This window comes from Orbicella faveolata, unplaced genomic scaffold (genome assembly GCF_042242905.1).
Source record: "Orbicella faveolata isolate gen_17 unplaced genomic scaffold, um_ofav_v1 contig_24, whole genome shotgun sequence".
Taxonomy (NCBI): domain Eukaryota; kingdom Metazoa; phylum Cnidaria; class Anthozoa; order Scleractinia; family Merulinidae; genus Orbicella; species Orbicella faveolata.
In genome coordinates, this window is record NW_028301552.1 from 30,833,552 (window position 1) to 30,856,034 (window position 22,483).

General features: G+C 41.0%; 1 protein-coding gene across 2 annotated transcripts in view; it reads right to left on the reverse strand.

Annotated features, from left to right (window-relative positions):
- The window catches only part of LOC110045665 (lysosomal-trafficking regulator-like), a 66,848-nt gene that overhangs the window by 39,061 nt on the left and 5,304 nt on the right, over positions 1-22,483 (reverse strand). The window contains exons 4-29 of one of the 2 annotated variants that reach the window (XM_089290907.1): positions 22,373-22,466; positions 20,227-21,696; positions 19,452-19,608; positions 17,863-19,132; positions 17,150-17,368; positions 16,136-16,443; positions 15,592-15,676; positions 15,368-15,434; positions 14,978-15,087; positions 14,122-14,303; positions 12,797-13,375; positions 12,258-12,435; positions 11,381-11,576; positions 10,855-11,023; positions 10,310-10,448; positions 9,236-9,487; positions 8,586-8,759; positions 7,593-7,877; positions 6,847-7,054; positions 5,247-6,063; positions 4,449-4,659; positions 3,501-3,587; positions 2,373-2,458; positions 1,107-1,349; positions 719-811; positions 163-248 (exon numbers count right to left, since the gene is read on the reverse strand). In XM_089290907.1, coding sequence (XP_089147033.1) covers positions 163-248; positions 719-811; positions 1,107-1,349; positions 2,373-2,458; positions 3,501-3,587; positions 4,449-4,659; positions 5,247-6,063; positions 6,847-7,054; positions 7,593-7,877; positions 8,586-8,759; positions 9,236-9,487; positions 10,310-10,448; positions 10,855-11,023; positions 11,381-11,576; positions 12,258-12,435; positions 12,797-13,375; positions 14,122-14,303; positions 14,978-15,087; positions 15,368-15,434; positions 15,592-15,676; positions 16,136-16,443; positions 17,150-17,368; positions 17,863-19,132; positions 19,452-19,608; positions 20,227-21,696; positions 22,373-22,466 — 7,765 coding nt within the window. Of the gene's footprint in view, positions 1-162; positions 249-718; positions 812-1,106; positions 1,350-2,372; positions 2,459-3,500; positions 3,588-4,448; positions 4,660-5,246; positions 6,064-6,846; positions 7,055-7,592; positions 7,878-8,585; positions 8,760-9,235; positions 9,488-10,309; positions 10,449-10,854; positions 11,024-11,380; positions 11,577-12,257; positions 12,436-12,796; positions 13,376-14,121; positions 14,304-14,977; positions 15,088-15,367; positions 15,435-15,591; positions 15,677-16,135; positions 16,444-17,149; positions 17,369-17,862; positions 19,133-19,451; positions 19,612-20,226; positions 21,697-22,372; positions 22,467-22,483 lie in introns of both variants that reach the window. The other variant, XM_089290906.1, reaches the window with a different exon arrangement.

The following is a 22,483-nucleotide window of genomic DNA, read 5'->3' on the forward strand; positions in this document are numbered from 1 at the left end:
TACGCTGGTACTGCAAATACAGTCGTCAAAGTACGTAAATGCCAGGCTTGATTTTGACTGTATTGAAACTTTTCTGAACAAAATAGAGGACCATACAGAAATTGCGGCTATATTTAGTTCCCAAATTATTGCTTAGTTTCGCTGCCACAAATGTTAGCTCACCTCTCTTCTTGTGATCCTGTTCTTCTAAATTCTCCAAAGCAATTAACAGATCCTCAAACATTTGAAAATACAGGTTGCCGTTTGTACTGCATTGAGAAGGATATTAAACTCAGTACAAAGCAAAATGGTTGACACCTCTATAATCACTTTCTGCACACTCCGAGGTCTTTGCGGTTTCGCGGAATAAGAAAGAAAATAATAGTTTTTCAAGCTGAAGAAATCGTAATTATTAAACAATATTTTTAGAAGCATACTGCTAGTTCTCTAGCCTAATTTTCTATCCTTAAACGTTTGGCTGCCACATTGATAGAAATGACCAACGCGTGTGACATTACAATTCAAACTAAACTGAAGAAAATATTTCCATGTAATCAATCTATAATTTAATCAACCAATTTTTTATCAACCATACCACGTTACGACCATCCGTTTTGGCGCTATCAGCATAGAAACATTGCATAGTACAATTGCCAATTTCCTTTTTTTTTTTTTTTACTGTCGCTTAACAATCTTACTGGGGCAGGAAACCCGTAGGACTGTTATAAATTAGCTTTACCTGCATGCTTTCCTCACAATGCAAACTATGAATTGCTGTAAATCTCCCATTATTGCGTCAACGCTAACTACGTCGAACGAGCCATTTGCTAATCTGAAAGAAAAAAAATCCGTTTTATACATGCATGTACCAGATAACTTAACCAAGAGATGAAAACGGCTACAAAGCATTCTGAAGCCTACACTGACTAAAAAACAGTCCCAAATACAAAAGTTTTAAATATAGTTGACAAGGAGGAAATGTTTGGTATGGGTTCGCAATGTATACGAAGGTATATCATTTATGTAAGGGACATTCTGAATTAAAACTGATTACATAAAAATTTTGGTTCGCTTAGTCCTCGACGACATTACAGACACTAGCGGTAACACAAACATGAAGAATCTACCTTTGTTTGTGTTGCAGATTGCAAAGACCGTAGATCACATTACACAGTGTTTCAAGCAGCCCGTGATCAACAGCTTGAAGGCACAGGTCATCCACTTTGATAAATAACTGGCACAGGTGCTGAATCAGAAGATGAAACAACGACGGCTTCAACAAGCTGTTCTCTAACAAGGCTAACAAAGGGACCACGCCCATGGGTCGAACTGATGACGCGAGGTCTCTGTCATCTGCACTTGAGTAATCACTGTGGATGGACCAAAGTATTGCTGATTTTCAGTGTCACATAATTCAAAATAGATCAAAATAAAAATCAAAACCGGTCAATAGATAAAGTCCAGAATCTGGGAAATGAAAGAAGGTAAATATGCAAAGACGTTCGCCAAAATTCTGGTCACAGCAATTTTTCTTATGCGAGATACGCGGAGAAATTTTTCACCCAAATTTATAGAGATTTGTATGGAGACGCCATGCTGGTGCCCATCCGTATGGGCACCAACATGGCGGCCGGAAACCAACAGAAACACCTGTCACTGAGTTTTGCTACAAAAGCGTGAATTTATCCCTCGAGGAACTTTAAAACATTAAAATAATACTTTTTCTAAGACATGAACTGTTCAGATAGCCAAGTTCCCCGAAATAAGTCACTTTTTTAACCATCATGACAGCTCTCTAGGCCGTCATGTAAATGCCGCGTCACGCAAAAGCTTAAAAATTCAAGCGTAGTGTATCACAAAACCAAGAACCCATTCGGAGCGAAAATTTGTATGAATATTAGTTTTCAGCTGCTCTTATACCTCATTGAAGTAACATCTCAGGAAGATCAATAGTTTTGTAGTTCGAGTTTTAGTGACATCGTGTGAAAACCAGCTATTAACAATGATAAGTGTGTACAAAAAAGTTGCCAATTTTCTTCGATTTTTTTGAGCACGAGGATGTTACGAGTACTGCAGTTCTCCTTGGATGGGAAGCGTTTCATGGTAATATTCACCAGTATATTTTGTCCGGTTCTCTCACAATTCAGATGTCCTGTTTAAACCCCTGGGTGGAGATATTGTGAGAGTGAAATACCATACCCAGGAACACGACACAACGAAACCGCGCAAGGCTTAAACCGAGACCTTTCGATTCCCGGTCCGACCCCACTTACCGAAAGGTCACCACCGGACATACTTTGATCAAAATACAGTTCTTGGTACTTTGCCTTCATTTAGTAACAAATGACGAGCTTTGCTTTAGCGTAGCAAGTTTGAAAGTGTTATTTACTTACTAGTCCTTTTTCAAGTCAACCTGCCTATCCACAAGCAATGACAAGCAGCCTTCAATCAACAGCTTTGTCACAGCGTGATCATATAGCTACAACCAAGATGAGAACTGCGCGTCAGTAACAATCAGTCAGTCCGTCAGTCAGTCAGTCAGTCAGTCAGTCAGTCCGTCCGTCCGTCCGTCCGTCCGTCCGTCCGTCCGTCAGTCAGTCCCTAATCAACCCCTCTGTTTGAAAATAGACAAATACACGATGTCATACTTTCAGTTCTCAGCTTGAACTCTCATTCCTCAAAATGACTAGTTCACGAGTTCCTAAATCCTTACAACTTGTCCTCTTGGCAACGTTATGATGTTCAAAGGAGAAATTGAATTTTAATCATTTTAATGTCATCGATGTATATATGCATACAAGTGTACTAATGGCCAACTTAATCAATCCTTGGACATTGTAAGAAAGAGTGATATGCACTCCTACAATACTCGCAATAAAGATACTATAAAGCTCCCCAAAATCCAATACAATTGGGGAAAACAACGTTCACGGTACCACTGTTTCAAAGACTTTAATGAGTTAGAGAGAACTGTAAGAAACTCAGCAAGTTTGCCAATTTTTAAGAAGTGTCTTTTTTCTGCTTTTTATAATTAATTATTTTTTTATTTTTTTATTTTTTTTTATTTATTATTATTATTTTTTTTTAATCTCTGTAGTGTATACGTTGAAAATATTTATTTATTTCGGTTTTAGCTCTAATTTATAGATTTTAATTGTATCATTATATAGCATATATCTAGTATTAGGACCTCTATGTAAACCACTTTTAGTGATGGAGCTTCCTAATAAAAGATTGTTACTACTTGTATATACCAGTCCCCAGTTGAACCCGTGACCTATTACACCTGTGAGGGAAGTAACTAGTACACATAGCATTGCAGCAAGTTCCATAACACCAGGCAAAACAAGCCTCTTGGCCATGTGCCACGTTGGTACGCCTCTTTACATTTTGTTGGATATGTTTATGAGAATAGTGCGAGTGAAAAATTATCAGGCCAAAATGCCTAAAAAAAGCAACGAGTATTGAAAACAATGAACACCAACGCAGTATCTTTCAATCATCTACTGTCGTACATGTACCTGGTTGGCCAACAAATGGAAACCATGGATCCTAAGGAACTGCTCACAGCGCTTGGGTTCTGCTTTCTGTAGATACTGGAACAGAATCTGAAAGAATTCATGTCCAAAGTTGAAGACTACGCGTAAATGAAGTGACCAATTACATCACGGTGTTAACTGTTAAACGGAATTAGCAATGGTATAAGGGTTACGACTTAAACGATTATTCTGCTGTTGCATACAAACGAACAGGTCTCAAGTCACCATTAACCCTCTAACTTCCAAACTATCGAGTGTGTGTAACCATTCAAATGAAATGCATTGAACGTAAGGCTGTTTCGTCTGTGAATGAAACCCTAGTCTGGGAATCGAACAGCATTTTTCACTTAGCAATGTTGATTTTGCTGTACAAGGTGATCCTGATTCTTAGTCCGTAAATCACGCCCTACTGAGTGACCTTTCAAATACAAGCGATGGAAGTGATGTGACGATGCTCGCTTTTAACTTATTGACTTAGTGTGAAAGTACCTTCTGTAGGTACGTTTGTGAAATACCTGCCTCATCCACACTACGCCGGAGGAATTTGAAACCGCAGGGATCTGAAACCAGAGGTTTCACTCTAAAAACGCACCGAATGTTTTCCGTCCACACTACGCAGGGAAGATTTAAAAACGCAACAACCACCGGCCATTTTGGATTTTTGTTTGACGAAAACTCGGTCAGGGAAATCACACAATTATCATAACGCCATCGTTTTCGGAAACCTCCATTGTCAAAATGTTTTCCGTCCAGACGAAAATGAAAAGCCGGCGTTTTCAAATTCCTCCGGTTTGAAGAACGTTTCCGAAAAGCTCCGTTTCCGTGAAGGACTAGTGTGGACGGTAGGCCTAACCGTAGAAATAAAGCTGCCTTTTCAAATTTCTCCGGCGCAGTGTGGACGCTGTCACAGTGTCAAGGAATACGACTTACTCTGATGGCAAACTCCCTGACATTATCTGCATCATGGTAGGCCCACACTAACATGTACTCTGCCTTGAGCACTTCTCCAATCACCGCCGGTACGTGCTCAGATGGCAGATTAAACAGTTTCATCTCCAGTAGTTTCATGAGTCCTAACCTCAGTTTAATCATGGCATCGACACCTTGAGTGTAGCTGTCTGAACGAGTCGGGCAATATGTCCTACAAGAGGATAATGCAACAAACTGATTTTAAAAAAATCGCCCTTAGGAATTTCTTCTTTTTTCCACTTACTGTTAATATATTGCGTCCATAGTGTCTTTTAACATTAGGAAATAAAAACATAAAAATTCATAGCTCAGTCAAATCATTTCTGGGGACAAAGAAATCTTTCAGAGATTCAGGACGCAAAAGTTATTACAGGAAGGCGTTCTTACGAGGTCAGGACTTTCCTTGAGCACGTAACAACCTGAGAACAAGACATGGCTTTCTGAGGCGCCTTGTTTTCGATAACAAATTTTTCGGCTCGATTTTAAGACGCCTTTCTCGATCCAGATGGAAATATGTTTACAACAAAAGACAGTGTCTCTTCTGGCTGGTCCCGTCTGTATATGAGCTAAGTGGTCCATCGGGAGTATTTCTATTCCCCCCTGGATGGGATCCTAGTCCACCACAGGGTTACCCCCAGCATTAAATTCGCCGGTACCCATTTATACACCTGGGTGGAGAGAGACACTGTGGGAGTGTGACATTTTTGCATCTGTTAGTGTACAAAGAACGTGTACAAAGAGAACTCTAGCTGCACTTACACTGTACTTGACTGGATCCCAGGAAATCCTTCCACCACCAAATAATCATCAGTGGAACTGGGATTAGCCACACTGCTGCGCATAGAGCTGAAATCTGATTCACTGATGAAGTCGTACTCCATAAGATCAACACTGGATTGTCCCTCTCTACTGGGCGTGGACTCGTACCTTCTGATCACCACTGGTTTGCTGCCTGGGATACTGCGCACCCCTGGATACGACATGCCCAGGGGGGTCCCAGGACTCCGTACGGGGGAAGGGGAGTTCCTGGAGTCAGGATCCAAGACGTGGCTCTCGTGCAACACAAGAGCACTGCTGCTCAGTCCTTCACTTCCTCTGCGTGGTGGAATGGTGACAGTGAGATTTCTGTCTCCGCCTGGCACAGCAAACGCCTCTTGTGTCAAGGACTCCTGGCTTCCACAAGTCGCCTCTGTAGAGCCACTCGACTGGAACACATCTCTTTCCTCTGTCGCTACCTTTCTCTTCTCAAGAAATTTACCATACTGTTGTAAACTTGGATCTAATCCTGTTGAAAATGATCTGCTAAGCTCGGTGACACTGAGCGACGATGTCTTTGTAAGATGTCCCTGTTTCAGGACATTCTGAATGTCGCCAACTACTTTCACACGTGTCTTCAACAGATCTTTGTTTGCCAGTGACTCAAAACTAAGTGAGCGGCTCAGTGCGTTTTTCGATGCGCTCTTCGTTGGGCTGCTGAACTGAAAGGGATTGGCGGAGTGAATCGAACGGACCGGGGCGGTGCGAGGAGATGGAATGACACGTCTTACCATGGGAGATGAACGGTTGGAGACGTGAACTGTACAATTGAAAGAAAGATAAACTGGATAATTAGAAAACAACTCTGCTGAGGTTGCAACCAATAATATCAGTTGTGATAATTTTTTTCCCCCTCTTTCAATTGTTTATTTTTTTCTGTTTATCGACCGTTGTTTAATGGTGAGAAGAATCAATGGCTAGGGAAAAAAATGTTTAGTCGTAATTGGGAAGACGCAGAACGTGTAAAACGGACCCGATACTTCGTCTAGCGGAACGCCGTTGTTACAGTTTCTGATGATAATTTCAGGTTAGGGCACAAGGGGAGACATGATCGCATGTTAACCAGTTGCAAACGTAAAGCAAAGACAAAATCTCAGCTATTTTAACACCTTTAAGTATAGAACAAGCCACCAATATGGAGCCACGACCTGCCAACCCAATGCAGAATACCACCTTGGCAGCTGTCTTGACCTGAGTCTTTCTTCACCTCGGTATTCTCAAAGGTGGGGAAATGAGAGGGCCTGAATAGAGAACCACGCTTAAGTCTAGTTCACACTAGCGACATAACGACGTAATAACGTAAACAAAACAACAGAAGGACCTTATGTCGTTATGTTTGCAGTGTGAACATCCTGACAAAATAACGTAATTATAGCAACGAAACAGCAGGAATATGACGACACCAGGAAAAAAAGACTGAATGATCTTTTCCTTATCTCTTAATGCCGATGTTGATATTACCGACGTAAGCCATTATGTCGTTGTTATGTCGCTAGCGCGAACGAGGCCTTACACCATAACTACATGCATCTAGCTTACATACCAAAGTCAAGTGAGTGCTCCCTCAGATAGCATCTGCTCGGTGCATGCAGCCGTGTGATGTCATCAGTAGGGTGAACAGCAATAAGGAATTCACACACGGCCTTCAGAACTGTTAGGTCAGGGGGATTCCCTATGATGTTCTGAATAATGTTCACGTACAAAGAACTGATAACTCGGGGAATCTCCTTACACCCTTCACTCTGGCGCTCCTGAAGAAAAAAGAACGCACCGATTCTCAGCGCAGTCACGTCATTATTCCAGGTTATGTACAGCATCGATCTTCTCTAAAAGCTAGATCATCTCATCAATAACTAGGCTGGCGAAAGCTTAACGCTTCATTTAGCCTCCAGTTTTACTAAAACAAGATCACAGCAGTTACCTTCTCTGAAACATACTACATATATTAAAAAAATAATGTTGTCATATTTATATTTGTATTGAGAAAAATAAAGATGTTGTTGTGGCTGTTGAAAGTTCTTTGTCGCGTTTCTGTTCGTATTTTTGGCCACGACCGGGAAAAAAAACAAAACAAAACAAAACAAAAAAACACACACACACAACTGTTGTTTCCTACTGCCTGAGGAACTAACCAATAGAAACATTTCTGTACATAATTCATGCATGGTGTATGAGCGCAAAACAAAAGATCGTGCACCTTCCAGCATAAATCTTAGCATTTTTTATTACTCCTTTGATGTTTACCGGGTTTCAAAACCATTCCCCCCTATTAACTATAAATAAACTCACTTGACAGCCAATCAGGATTTGTTGAACTAGCTGAGCTTTCTGGAACTGAATGATATTGAACGTGTAATAACAGTGACTACCGTGCACCAAGATATCTATGGTAGCCAATAGCATTTCCAGCACGCCTTGTTTGGCTTTCTCCCAGATTTTCCAGTTTAGCAGGAAATGCTGGAAAATGGCAACATTGCGCACCACTGCGGTGGAGTCAATGTTAAGCATGATGGGATCGTCGGCAAGATTTGTGGGTTTGAATACGTCACCATCGCACGCAGCTTCCATCAACACCTGAAGTGAGAAAAATGTTGCTTGAGCAGAAATCTTCAAATATACACTGCCCTTGTCCTTAAACTATTCAAACAAATGGACAACGGATCCATCCACACTGCGCCGGAGAAAATTGAAAACGATGTTTTCACTCTGAAAACGCTTCAAATGTCTTCTGTCCACACTACGCAGGAGAAATTTGAAAACGCGACAGACACCGGTAATTTTGGATCTGTGTTTGAGGAAAACTCGCGAATGGAGATCACACAATCGCCGTGACGTAATCGTTTTCCAAAAAGCTCCGTTTTAAAACGTTTTCCGTCAACACTTAAACGCAAAGCCGACGTTTTCAAATTCCTCCGGTTTGAAGAGCTTTTTCGAAAAGCTCCGTTTTCGTGACGGATTAGTGCGTACAGTAGGACTAACCGTGGAAATATAGCTGCGTTTTAAAATTTCTCCAGCGTAGTGAGGGCGGGGCCTCTGCTTTTCTGAAGTGCCGAGGAGAATTGCTTCTTCATCCGGACGGGACGGTAGCACAATGCAGATATCCCCTACCATTTTATTAGGTTTCCCGAACAGTTCGCTAGTACCCATTTATACACGTGAGTGAAGAGAGGCACCGTGAGAGTAAAGTGTCTTTCCCAGGAACACAACACAATGTCCCCGGCTAGAGCTCGAACCAATTCATTCAACTCAACTAGGAGTCCAACATCCTTATGACGTACATACCTTAAGAGTATGGTAACCAATCCTACACTCTGGTGACAACAGAATCCTCTTGAGCAATGCAAACCCAGACTCCTCAGCCATGGCTCGGGCATGAAAGGCAGAGGAGTACTGGAGCGACAAGACAACGGACAGTGTATCAGCTTGTGTTTTTTCGTTTTTTGTTTGTTCGACCACCTGTATAGAGGAGCAAGACACGACCGATCAAAAGCTAATAATAATAATTATCAACAAAGGAATCAATAAAGGAAATGCTGAATGCACCTGTGAGAAGGATTAACTGCAGCGTTACAATAAATAAATATACTTGCATCAGGTCTCTTTATATCCATAAAGCTTAATATTAAAGCACAATACTGAACTAAAGTTGGCCTAACAGAATGACACCGATTGCAAGGTGCCAGTTTTGTAGTCTATGCACGAATACAAGTGTAGAGGTAACGTTATAAGAGCTTGAGCGACTGGCAACAAGGAAAGCTTACCAGATTATAATGCTCGGCCTTTGACGTGCTCGATGAAGTACACAATTATGAAATTACGACACGCGTGAACAATTTCGCGACAGGAAGTTGTCGAGTACCCTTCCGTGTTCGTACTTAACAAAAGATCATGCTTTTCGCCTGAAAAAAACATACATTTTATCATGTACCCACCTTAGCGAAAAGGTAGATAAATACGCTAATTCCCCCGACATCGTGGGCTGATTCAAGTAGAGTGTGCAGCCGTCGAGGTTCAACCTCAGACGTGATCTTGGCGGCCACTTCCCTTGGTTCGTGATCTCGTTGTCTCAGCTTCTGTTCTGTAGTGGATGCTGATCTTCCCGGTCTATCCTCGTTGGCTAGCAGTTCAGCATACTGATGGAACATCAAAGGAAATGAAGGCGAATACACAGCAGCGAGGCGTTTCTGAAATATTAATCAACATACATGTACACCATCTCTCTCTCTCTCTCTCAAAAAAAAAAAAAAAAAAAAAAAAACTAACATGAATAAATAGATAAATGACAGAACCCAGCCTGAAAAAATTGCTGATCATTCAACGGTGCGTAACTACATCAATGACACTTTTCACCATTGCGATTTTCAACTCTCCAGCTAAGCGGGCACTAGCGTAGCAGTGATCAGGGAGCTTAAGCAACGAAGACGGCGAAGCCGAAGACGACTACTTCTGGTAAAAATTGAGTGTATATTTTACCTTCGAATTTCTTAGTTTCCGGGATCTGTTCAGTACATTTATTGATCTGGAAACGCGCTCAAGCTAACTACGCCATACCGGTTTTCAATCCCAAATGCAAATTTGGAAAATAAGTCGTGGACGCTCAAATTCTTTAAATTGGCCGTACAAACTCAAGTTCTCCAAAATACGCAGAACTTGGACTTTTTTACCTTGTTGTTTCTGCAGAGGACGGTCAGCAAGTGCCCACAGATTTAAAACGCAGGTGCATAGCCATTGTTCTGTAAACCTTTTGTTTGGTGACGTTCTCGTCGCCGTTGTCGCTCTACATTATTCATTTACGTTTATTGATACCTTTCTTCGCGAAGTTTGCCTTTAGTGAAAAAATCCTCAGTTCAGATTGTCAATTAAAGCGCTAAACAAAATAATACTACTCCACACACGTGACTTGCGTTCAGGCGAACTTTTCCTAAACACACATCGGTTTCTACCCCTTGTTTGAAAGAGACGCTTCAATGACTAGTACTCTTAATAGCTGTCTTATACTGTCTAACCTTGAGGGAATATTCCAGGTCAGGAACAATAACATGAGGACTCGTGAGGAATCCTGGAGGAAGGTTTGCGGCAACAGCTTGTTCAGTGATGGCCACGCGAGACCATAAACTGGCGGCTTCTAAAAACGGCTGTGTGGTGCTGTAAATAGAACACAACAATTCAAAGCTTCAACGTAACAAAATAGACCAAATGAACATTGTCAGAAAAAAAGAAAAGGAAAAAGAAGAAAAAGAAACTGTAAATAAAACATGAACTTGTTAAGAATTCCGACTGGTCGAAAGCAAATCAGCCGCCTTCTTAAATCATACGGCCGAGGAGTTGAACTCGGGACTACAGAGAACAAATTCAGCGGAGGAAAGGTGGACAAAATATTTAGAGAACATTACAGCCGTTCGTTTTTCATTACATGCATAAAGATGAATCTAAAATGTAAATTTGTGCACGACTGTTGACTAAGGAAAATTCTACCATCTGTTGTCCAGGGAGACATCGTATAATATAATGCCAGTGGAACTCAGTGAAGAGGTTTCTGTCTTCAACTCACCCGTCTGAGGTCTGCGCCTGCAACAAGTTGAAGTCTTTGCTCAGCTGCCCCATGCTCGCGCTGTTAGGTCCCAAGGAATGTAGATAGAATGCTTCCTCCTTTTCTACCAGCCAATCACTGCATGACAACGACGTCGTCTTGGCATGTTTTGAACTTTTGAACGATTTCTCTATGGCAAATTAAAAATGTTCACATTTTAATTCATGGCAAACGAGATATTGAAGTGCAGGGTACATGTACCCTTCATTTTAAAGTTGAAGACCTCGAGTTTCTTTGAACTCTTTTAAAATTATGAAGTTGAAATTCAACTATCATAAGGCTATAACTAACATAAAATGGTGCGAACACGTCTACAATGTAAAAAACACAAACTAATGACAGTAACACTCTAAGTTTGAGGTTTTAGACTAGGTAAGATAGATTTGTAGTCTGCAATCATGGCACTTCGCGATTTTGGATAGGCTGTTGATGTCGTTGTTGTTGTTGGTTCAGTTTTATTGTATTGGTATAAAGTGACGCACCCTACCTGCAAAAACAGACACATTTCCAATCTGATATCCTCCGTGAACGGAAGCCTTCATGCTGGGAGATTTAGCGCTGTCGCTGCTGGTCACGTGGCCGAGAAGCAGCGTTGATAGTGTAAACTTAGCTTCCTCGTGCCATGGCAGGGGAGGGTCAAAGTCATGAACTGTTGACTCAGTGCCATCGACCACAACAAGGAGCTACAACAAAACAAAATTGTGTGCTGGACATTAATGACCAAGTACCAAAGGACTGGAAAGTTGAAATAATGACTTGTTAATTCTTTAATAAGTGGTGATCTTGTTCAAGCTACCAGAAACAACACTTCAGCAGCAAGATTGAGCCACTTTGAGCAGGGTGTTGATTATCAACCTATAAAACAACGACATGTAATGAAATCTCAGGGCCTACTGTGATCGTGTGACCGCCTTGCTGTATGAAGTGATCTTAAAGGGGCCATGTCAACGTGAATTAAGTCATGTTCAGTTGGGAGTAAAATCGCCTTACTCCGCAGCGCCTTTCAATAACATGCGGACTCTAAAATTCAAAGTTCAACCGACAAATGCTTTTTTCGCTACCATCAATCAAATGTGCGGCGGCTCCTCCCAGCTTCCGACTACTGCCGAGCGCGCGGTTATCAAATCGTTGAGCACAGTTGAAACAACGAAACAGTGCGCGGCAGTAGTCAGTTGAGCATTTGTCGGTTGAGCTTTGAATTTTAGAGTTCGCATGTTATTGAAAGGCGCAGTAAACATAATAAACCAAGGATGGCCAAATGTGAGGAACGTCGAGATGAATAATAATTGACAAATTAGTAATGTCGCCCAAATGTTTCAGGATGTACCATCCCTAACATTGTGCTTTTAACTATAATGGCGGACCTTTGATGAGGGCAGCCTTTCTCCTTCCACATTCTTTTGTTCCTCTGTTGATAATTTAGGCAGAGTAAAGGATATCACAAGGTGATGCCACTGTCCTCTTGTCAGAGCAGGAACTCTAATCGTCCGTTCTTTCAGAACTACGAGCGGAAAACTGCTGCCTTTGTGGTTCTTTGTCCATCTGAGAAAAAATACAATGATAATAATGTCAGCGTAAATCCATGTATTCACAAACAAACACTGAAGGAAACTGCCAATACCAACTCTGATTTGAAATAAGCAAATTGTGGATTCGTAGTCAGTGGTCCTTGCTGACGCTTCTTTAGAGATTTACAAGTTACTGGAATGTTTGCCCTTTCAATAAGCAACCTTTGAATGCCGTGACTAGCACAAACTACATTTGTATACCAAGAAATTTAACTTCTGTTTCTTAGCTTTCTTTTGCATCCTTCTTGTTTACCAGCATCATGGATTAATTAACACGAAAACTATACTTGCCCACCGTGTCTGTTTTTAGACAACATACCAGAAACATTTCATACCTCACAAGAAGAGACTCATCAGTAGGTGCAGTCCACAACTCGAATAGGCTTTTCCCAGAGCCAAGTGAACAAAGGTGAACAAGTCTCTCCCGTCGTGACAACGTCATCTTGTCACCCGTCTTACCAAGCTGCCCTGGCGAGGTGCTGCTGGCATGTTTCAAACCACCTTCAAACTCGTTACCCAGGTCTGGACAAGTCAAACAGATCCACATTGCTAAACTAAACCCCCTCTCAGAACGGGGCAGACTGCCATGAAATGGTAACTGAATAGCCCATACCAGAAACGGCGATGGCAAATTCATCCTTCCTTCATAATGTTCTATCTCGCTTAGTTCATATTCAGCAGAATTGCAAGCTGCAAAGTTGGAACTCCCACTTTGCCTACGTGTGGTCCGTTTTGTACTACCCCGGCGCTGTGCTCCTACCATTGAGGATTTCGATTTCCTGTGAATACTCTTCGGTTGCCTGTTTGGGCTCTCGGAGATCGCTAATCTACTGGTGCTTGGTGAGCTACCACTTTGCATGCTGTCCTCATCAGTAGACACATTGCCATCACTTCCTTGTGGAGAGTGCGACTTGCTGGGTTAGGAAAAATGTAAAAGCATTTCACAAACAATTGACACTAATTAAAAAGTATCTTTACGAGGCTTGTGCATCCAAATTAAGTAATATGGACATGTACGTCACATGTAGTAATAGCTAGAATAATGCTAGTAGTACAGCGGGGTACGAATAAGCCCATTTTCACAAACACCTATCACTAAATAACACGATTCTCGTGAGGCATGTGCATTTGTGTAACAAAATTATATGAAGAAAATATGAACATTTATGGAGAAACAGAGACAATGGATACAGTATATGAAAGAGTCGCGAGTCTGCTTAACTGGACTCATTTTAGTAGTATAGTGTTGTTAAATTAGACCGTGGCTTAAGACAGTAATTGCTATCGGGTGTCAGATTTCTTTTGTCACGAATTCTTTATAATAAGAGTCTGGCAATAGACTCTTCCTTTATTAATTGATTGATGTTTCACACAAACAACATAGCCAAGCCACATCCGTTTAGCCAAACAGATCTATAGAGAATGCAAAATAAAATGGAAAAGCGAGTTAGAGCAAGTCTGCAGAGACTAGCGAGTATCTGACCTGCCGGTAGCAATTAACAATTTTTTGAGCTCCGAAAAAACTCAAGTCTTTCATAAACATGTCTCCCACCAATTAGAGATTTTCTATGATATCTTTGCATTATGTACATAAACTGTAGCCTTGAACAAATACATCAGCGGGTAAAATGATCCACGATCTTTCAACATATCAACTTACATTTTAATAGATCTTTTTCCCTTTATTTGTTTCCATTTTCCACTGGCCACTTTACTACTTGTAATTGCAGTAGCCCTTCTTTCCACTCCCTTAGCACAGCAGGGAAATGACATCACGAATGCTGGACCACAATTGGTGCTAGCTTTAGCAGCGACTTCAGATAACGCAGCGGACAGTAAGTGCTGAACATTAAGAGAAAAGAAAAAAAAAGAACAACAACAAATTAAAAGTGAAATTCATAGTGTGATCGTCCGGGTGAGGATAGTTCTGAAGAGAACTGTTGTTGGTGACTGGCGTGTTGACAACGTGAGCGGAAGTCATCTTTAGAGTCAAGTGAATAGTGTTAGTCAGTTGATGATGTTATGAGTCTGGTCCGTTGAAAGTGATTGGTCAGTTTAGCCATGATGGCATTGGCTGAAAGACTCGTGTAAAGTTTGTCAGCAGTCATGGGTCCGTTCGAGCAAGCTTCGATCCATCTACCCTCAACCGGACGATCACAATATACGAACTACTGATACTTCTGGGTTCATTCATCCATTCATTAATTCAAACCATTTACTAAACAGCAAATTCCTTGACTGTATTCATGTAGAGTGGGGTCTATAGGGTCACACATTTGCATCAATTCCCACATAAAACTATTGCATAACTTCTTAGAATCCTGCCGTAATTAACAAGGCATGGTTTTTAGAGGGCTGCGATTTGCTACAAAAAAAAAAAAGAACGTTTAGGCAAGGAAAAAGTAAGTTTACGCTCAATATGATGAGTTTATTACTGAAAGACGGCATTGCTGATCTCCTGAATTGAGGATTTATTTTTCTTTACTCTTGTTTTGATGTTGTTGTAGTTGTCTTACCACAGGAGGTTCTGGAGAATTGAACAGTGTAAGGAACTTCCACAGTTCTGCTGCACTGATACTGTTACTTGCAAGGCACACAAACACCTCAACAACAAGAGACTGCAGACCTATATTAAAAAATATCCACTGCAGTTAAATAACGTTAATTTAACAGTTTTGAACTAGCTTCAATTGATTTCTGATAGACAGAGGCAAGACGTATTAATCTCATCTTTACCCAAAAATCCCTTCTTAAACTAGGACAAAATAAGATATGTGTACACATACATCTACAGTGTGTAAGGCTCAAATAAAAAGGTATTCAGTGAGAAAACTGTACTTCCTTATTTGTTTGTTTGTTTGTTTGTTTTTTTTGTACTTTTAGTAATGACGAAAGGAAAGTCTTGCCTTTCAATGCTTGATCGTGCATTGTCATAGCATCATGAAAGCACTCCAGCAGGATCTCAATGAGCCCCTGTTCACAACAAAGAGAACAAAATAATCATTAAATAGCATGATTTCCGAGACGAATGCATTGAAACTTCGTGTCAAAATAATGATCAGGAGGAAATTTTAATCTATACAACGCAGACAATTCTCCTATCTTCCAGGCCATAAATCATGTAACTTACATGCTGGCAGAGTCTGTTACAATTCTCTTCACAATCTCGTAGCAAGAAAAGTAGATTCTCTACAGCATGGAACACGACAACGAGACTAGAAAAGTAAAAGAAAAAGATGTTTAAAAGAATGCTCTGGTGTCTACGCTAATAACAGTCAAGTAATAAATTAAGACAAATTGATTCATTAGTCGATTGGAGAGGCGAATCTTGCAACACGTTTGTACCGTAGGTAATTATGGTGGGTGTGGCTGTGAAAAGGGGGCAATGGTGACAGCATCAATCTCAACCACCATCGCTTTGGAGAGCATCACGAGCATCACGATTATCATCAGCAGCACCACCTTCACTTTCACCTTCACAATCAACATCGTCGTCATTATCATCATCATCACCATCAATACCATCATCATTGCTGTCATCACCATCAATAACACCCTATCATCGTCATTATCATTATCAGCTTCATCACCACTAACATGGTATTGAATAATAGCTTTATTTCAGGACATTAAGACACCTCGAGGGTGCTTGCATGTAAAACGTAATTGCATACCATTCTGGATCCCCAGCACAAAGTCTGCTGCCATAGCACACTTTCAACAACTGCAGTAGGATAGTGGGAATCTGTGGGTAAATCACGAGGCCCTTTCTGATCTGCAGTTGCTTTGAGTATTCGTTTTGTCTTCTCTGTTTAGGCTGCTTCTTGTTTTTAACAAGTTTCGGTTCTGTTTCATCACTCCTGTCCGAGTCTCCTTCTTCTTGATCTGCATCATAACCCTCTTCCAGCATCAAATTGCCGCCCTTTTCGTTGCCGTTTGAGTCGTCGTCGTCATCATCATCTTCCAAAGGATGTGACCACTCCTACGATTAGGACAACATGATTCAAAATCACGATACATGAATTTATTTTCATAAATTAAAGCAAAAGTACACACAGTATAGTCTTTAGGTGTTACGTAAAACTACTAAACAATCAACAGCGTAAAATATTACTCTTCAAAACTCAACTTAATGCTGTTCCCTTTATCTTACATTGTAGCTACAAAACATTTACGACAAAAGGGATGTAGGATTGAGCGAGCGAATCCTCACCACTATTACCTGCCATATTTTAAAGTTCTTTCTAGATTCAGTTAGTAATGAGCGACGTCCGACAACACAAACCGTACAAAACAATACTACATTGTATGTGCACGTCTTTTGACAAACCAAAGGCACACAAGAATACCCACACGTGGCTGCGCTTTCTTGGCAGGCAATGAAAAAATGAAACAAGAAGCCTTAGTGCATGCAAATTTAACTGTCAGTTTCGATAAATAACTGACATCTGAAGCGGTAGCCCTTCAACGGGGCAAATTGATAACACGCTAATTTGACTCGCTTCATCAATTGCTTTCATTGCAGTAAACACACACAAATCTAGCCTATGAACAGAAACATGCAATTTACAGGTGTGAATCTACATGGCTTTCTTGCTGCAACAACAAGGGAAAAAGGAAAGTTAAAATATACATGCATAGATGAACAAACGTCATGATCTACTGGTATCAAGTTCCATTTAGCAAACCTCTTGACTGTCGCCATTGCTTCCTCTCCTTAGGACTGCATCCCTTTGTTGTTTCATCTCAAAGTTCAGTTGAGCAGAATTTACAATCCCATCCAGTTGCCACATTGACGCTTTGAGAAAACAATCACTTATTCCTTTGCTGAGAAATTTCTGCAAAATCCCAGATTCTGAAAACGTTTGCTTTGCTTCTTCTACCAGCTGCTCAAGACTTGGAAGTTTCTGCGGAACACAGCAGGTTCCAATTATATCACGGTCAGTCAGTGTATAATTAGTTACACCAACTTATGGAAAATACAGCCCGTCACAATACAGGAAAGCCAGTGTGTACTCGACGGTGTTACACCAAGCCTTCTCATCGTGCACTGCGCGTACGCCGCGTTGATTGAGTATGGCCACTATATTTTCTATGACAAGGTATAAAAGCGAGTACACATGTATTTACGACCAAAAAAATAATAAGTGACAATTGGAATATTCTACGGTATACCACGAAAGCTTTGCATAGCTAGTAGATACATACAAAATGTTACTCAAAAGTCTTGACAAGTGTTATTCTTTAATTCTATTTTGACCACCATCTTACAGTACCCACACTTGTAGGTAACACGTTACATGTACATGTTCTAACATAAATGCTTCCCTCGACATACTTAGTCAAGCCGAAGCCGGAAGGGCGTACTTGCTAAGTAAACCAACATGTTAGACTATCTTACCTCTTTGTTTTGCCAGTATTCCATGTGCGCCATTCTCATACAGACTGGTAAAACAGACTCAAACAAACCCACAAGATCCTTCAAAAACGGAATATCCTCATTCTCGGCAGTAACAACAGGTGAAACATGACCCTGAAATACCTCGAACAAACAATGCAGCAAATGATAGCTGTACACAATTCCGTCATCCTGGAGAAACAGTTCACAGAACAACTCATTTGAAACCAACAGCTGAAGACATGACCTCCAAACATTCACCCTCAGTGATGATTCAGCGGGGTGGCATGAAACCACCTGAGAGACTTGTGGTGTTTTGTCCTCCCCTTCATTTGCTGTCTCTACAAAGAATGTCGTGTACTGAAGCAAAGACAGAAAGCTTTTGCAACAGACTTTGCTATCACTTTTCTCTTCACTGCTTGTCTCTGGCGACCCTGTGTTGAGGTATCCTCCCTCTGCCTGGAGTAGCCTTCTTGATGCCTCCTGATTTTCCATGTTGGCAAGGAACTCAAGCACATTAAGAACTGGCTCTTGAAGCTGTGGTAGTGCTAGAAAACATTGCAGCTCATTCAAGCCACCACAGTTAAGAAACAGTTCTCGTGAGTCCAAGCAGGTAAGAAGTGAGGGCAACAACAAGATGCAATGCTCAAGAACGTCTCTACACACCCCATCTTCTGTGTGAAGTTGTTCAGAAAGGAGAGGATTGCTAGCATCTCTCGGAAAGCCAGAAAACGTATTTCCTATGAACGACGTAACTCTCTTCTCCTGCCACTCTGAACTGAATGATCCAGACCAACTGCGTGCTCTGATTTTTCTAAGTGGCTCAGCAACATCTTCAGTGAAAACTCCCTCACAGCGTAACATGCAAGGAAGAATTACCATGCGGAACAGTTCTCCTTTTAGATGCTTTGATCCTAAAGTAGCCAAGGGTTTGAGTGCCTTTACAACCTCCACAGCCACGTGTGTGTCTTTATAACACACAAGGGCACAGTACTGCGAAAGGCACGTCCAGAGTGGTTTTCCATCTTTGTTGAGATCTCTAACATGCCCTCTCAGTGCGGTGGCACTGAAATCACTAGCTGAGAAACCACTATCACTTCGCCCAGGACTTTGTTTTGACGACTTGCTGCGAAATCTCTGCACTCTTTTAGAATGAAAAGTTTGAGACTGTAACACATCAGCATCCTCCTCTACACGATCGATTTCAGTGAGCACCAGTTGGTTGATAAGGCTTAGAGTAACACCTTGAAGGTCTTTTGATTGGTCAACAAACCTGAAAGTGAAACAAAATGGAGTGAAATTATTGTCAGTGATATTCGTTTGCGACAAGTCACAAGGATCGATTCAAATGTACGAGCATTCCCAAAGACATTAATATGAGAGCATCGACATGTATTGCAAATCCAAGTATATTAACGAGAGTAAGTTTCGAGCGTACAATGTATGTACAATTAGCAGACTTAATGTAAAGACTCTTCTATTGGTTAAGGAGCGGAGTGGAACACGTGCAGAGGAGGCTCATTTAAAGGTACATGCGATTGATGTAACTCTTAACAGAACAACATACACATAACTCCTGAAATAATTCTTACTTGTTTAAAAGAGTGGTCACTAGAACGTCAGGTGAGACACAACGACAAATTCCAACTTTTTCAAGACAGGTGAGTATGCTCATCCTCAACTTTGGATTTTTGATCTCCTTGACAACAGTCAGTAGTGTAATGGCAGGTCTGGATACTGTACAAAGGTCTTCTAAGTTTAAAAAAATATATATATAACAATGAATTAATTAATTATTATAGAAAATACATTTGATATGAACAAGACATACATGTACACGATTATGTAAGAAGTTTATGTCCCAAGGTTAAAAGGCTGTTCTCTTGCTGGGCAAGTGCTAGAGAGAGGGCAAAGCTGCAATGGACTTAAATCACCTGCAGGGCAAAGCAAATAACAAACTATTCCTACATGCAGGCACTTTTTACATGACTTTCTGGAGCTTGAACAAAACTTGAATTTGCAACTTCCCTTTGGACAAGCAGCTCTCAAATCTTGTTTGCCCTGACTTACTCTTTTATTTTTACTTAAACTGGCAGACAACTTGTTTGGGCCCGTGCCCATCACGCAAGTGAGGATGAATAGTTACTTGTCTAGCAGGAAAATCTACTTGTTCCAGATAACTGGACAGCGCTCGTTTCGAGCCCTGCTTCACTGTTGATGAGGAAAACCAAGAATACGACAAGTTTTCCATCCATTAGGCTATTTTCCAGCAATAATTGTCCAGAGCTAATAATAGCCATAAACGTGTGTGCACACAATTTATGGAGGTGTGCTTTTTTTAAATTCCATTTCACTACATGCACTAACCTGGAAACTGGTCTTGCTTTGCTTTTTCAAACTCCATATCGGCAGCAGATTCTGAGCTTTCCTCCACCTCAGAACTCTGGGGGTAGACCGTACCCATTTCAAAGTCATCCTCTAGAACCACAGGCCACCCGGATGCCACCACAGAACTTTTTCTAGGAACGACATCTCTAGAACTTTTGCAACAACTCTTGCCTTTCTTTAACATGGAGATCATCCTGCCCAAGTTCCTCACCATCCGACTTGCTAGATTCCTTGGGTATTGTTCTATTCTCCGTGCAGATGAAGATAATGATGTCAACTTCCAATCAAGCTGGCCATCTTTGTTCTCAGAACTCACCTCTTGTGAATGAACTTCATCCAGTTTTAGAAGCAATATGGCGACAAATTCAAAACCCCCGTTAGATGAGAACTGCTCAAAAATCTCATGGCACAGTACAAATACAGTTGAGTTGATCAAGGTGCCATAGTGGATGGAAGTCATCACAAAGAGTAAGAGGCCTTGTAAGAAGCAACCTACGAGCAACTCCTGCTGAAACGTTCTCCACAAATCCGAACAAAACAACTTTGACTCCAGATCTCTTCCATGATCACCAGCTTCAGTGACAACCTTAGCAAGTTCAATGTGCTGTAGAGTTGTTAAGAACTCTTTGTCAAGGCAGCCCCCAGAGATCACCTCCAAGAGCTTCTGGACATATGACGTCTTTGACAGCTGTTTGGCAGCCTTTGGATTTCTACATGCCGTGTAGAGAATTGCAAAAACTGTTCTTAATATTACAAGCTGAATTGCAGTAGCTGCAGCAGGATCCCACTCACAAAGAACTTCGCCACTGTGATCTTTAGCATCACTAAGGGTATACAGAATGTCTATGAGCTGGCCACTCGTATGCATTAGCAGGTCGGAATCTTGAAGGGACGAACTGCTTTGACATGTCAGGTTCTCCAATGTTGAGACAAGAAGAAGTGCCAGTTGAAAGTTGTTGATGCTACAATCATTCCTAGTAACATGTTCAGCAGCCAAATTAGAATGTACAGTGTTGTCGTCTTTTCCTTCAATAACATGCTTTAGGGGACCACTACAAGGAGGCTTGGTGCCATTTGTCTGTGTACTGCTAATTTCTGCATCAGAACACTCGCTAACATTAGTACTTAACATGCCGTCAATGTCTGTCACACTTGTGAGGCTTGTGTACGCGTCACTTTCTTCTGTAGTGATGGGACTTTCAGATTTGTCCTTGACTGAAAATGGGAAGTTGAGAGGGTGGTCATCTCTGTCGATCTCATCTTCAGCTGATTTCAGGGGTTCGCTATCAATTTCATGACCTTGCTTTTGAAGATGACTAGAATTCAGGTTCGAGTCAACAGGATCCTGAGAGGACAAAAGAATCATGTCTTTGACAATGCTATTGTGGCGAGAGATGCTCTTCGAGTCCCACCAAAGTTCATCAAAATCAGCAAAGATCAAATCCAATCCTAAAAGAATGGGAAAAAGCACAGAATCTTAGCAAGTGCGAATCAATCATGATGGATGACCTTTAATTTGAACAACAGTACATGTCCTGCATCACTTAAAATCAAAATTCTCTAAGTGACATGTACATGCAATGTAACTTACATAATATAGTGTCAAAGGCCTGTCTATTTTGGCTGGGCATACAAGTACATTATAAATTTGGCCCCACAAGAAACTCGCAGAAACTCAACTTGTGGGCATACTGATACAGTGTACATGTATTTGTGCAGCCATGTACTTGAACATGTACATGAGGTAATTAGAACACTTAGCAATGCATTAATGGACAGTCTCAAAGCACATGTTCTATCCATGAAGAGAAATATTAAAGAGTCTATATTAAAAGCATTTAGCAAAACAAGGATCTTTAGGACTTTGGATTTTGACATGTTTCAAAGCAAACATGATCTGTAAACAAGATCTTCATGGCAAACAGCTGACTTGAGTAATTTTTTCAATTGTTGTTTGAACATGACGTCCATTACCATACTACTGTATGTAAAATCAGTCCAACAATTTCAAACTGGTTGCATAATGGCCACGACCAACTGTGGTTGCTTTAAGCACTGCCATTATGATTGTCAAACAAACTACATAATTTTCATTTTGAAATAAACAGAAAAGTTTTGACCATACCAAAAAGAGGATCATAATCTTGTAATGGCACCTTGAGAACCACAGGTAGCAGAGAAACTAGTAGATTAGAGAGCTCTAATCTACTTCCAGCAACCTGACAAAGAAAAGTTC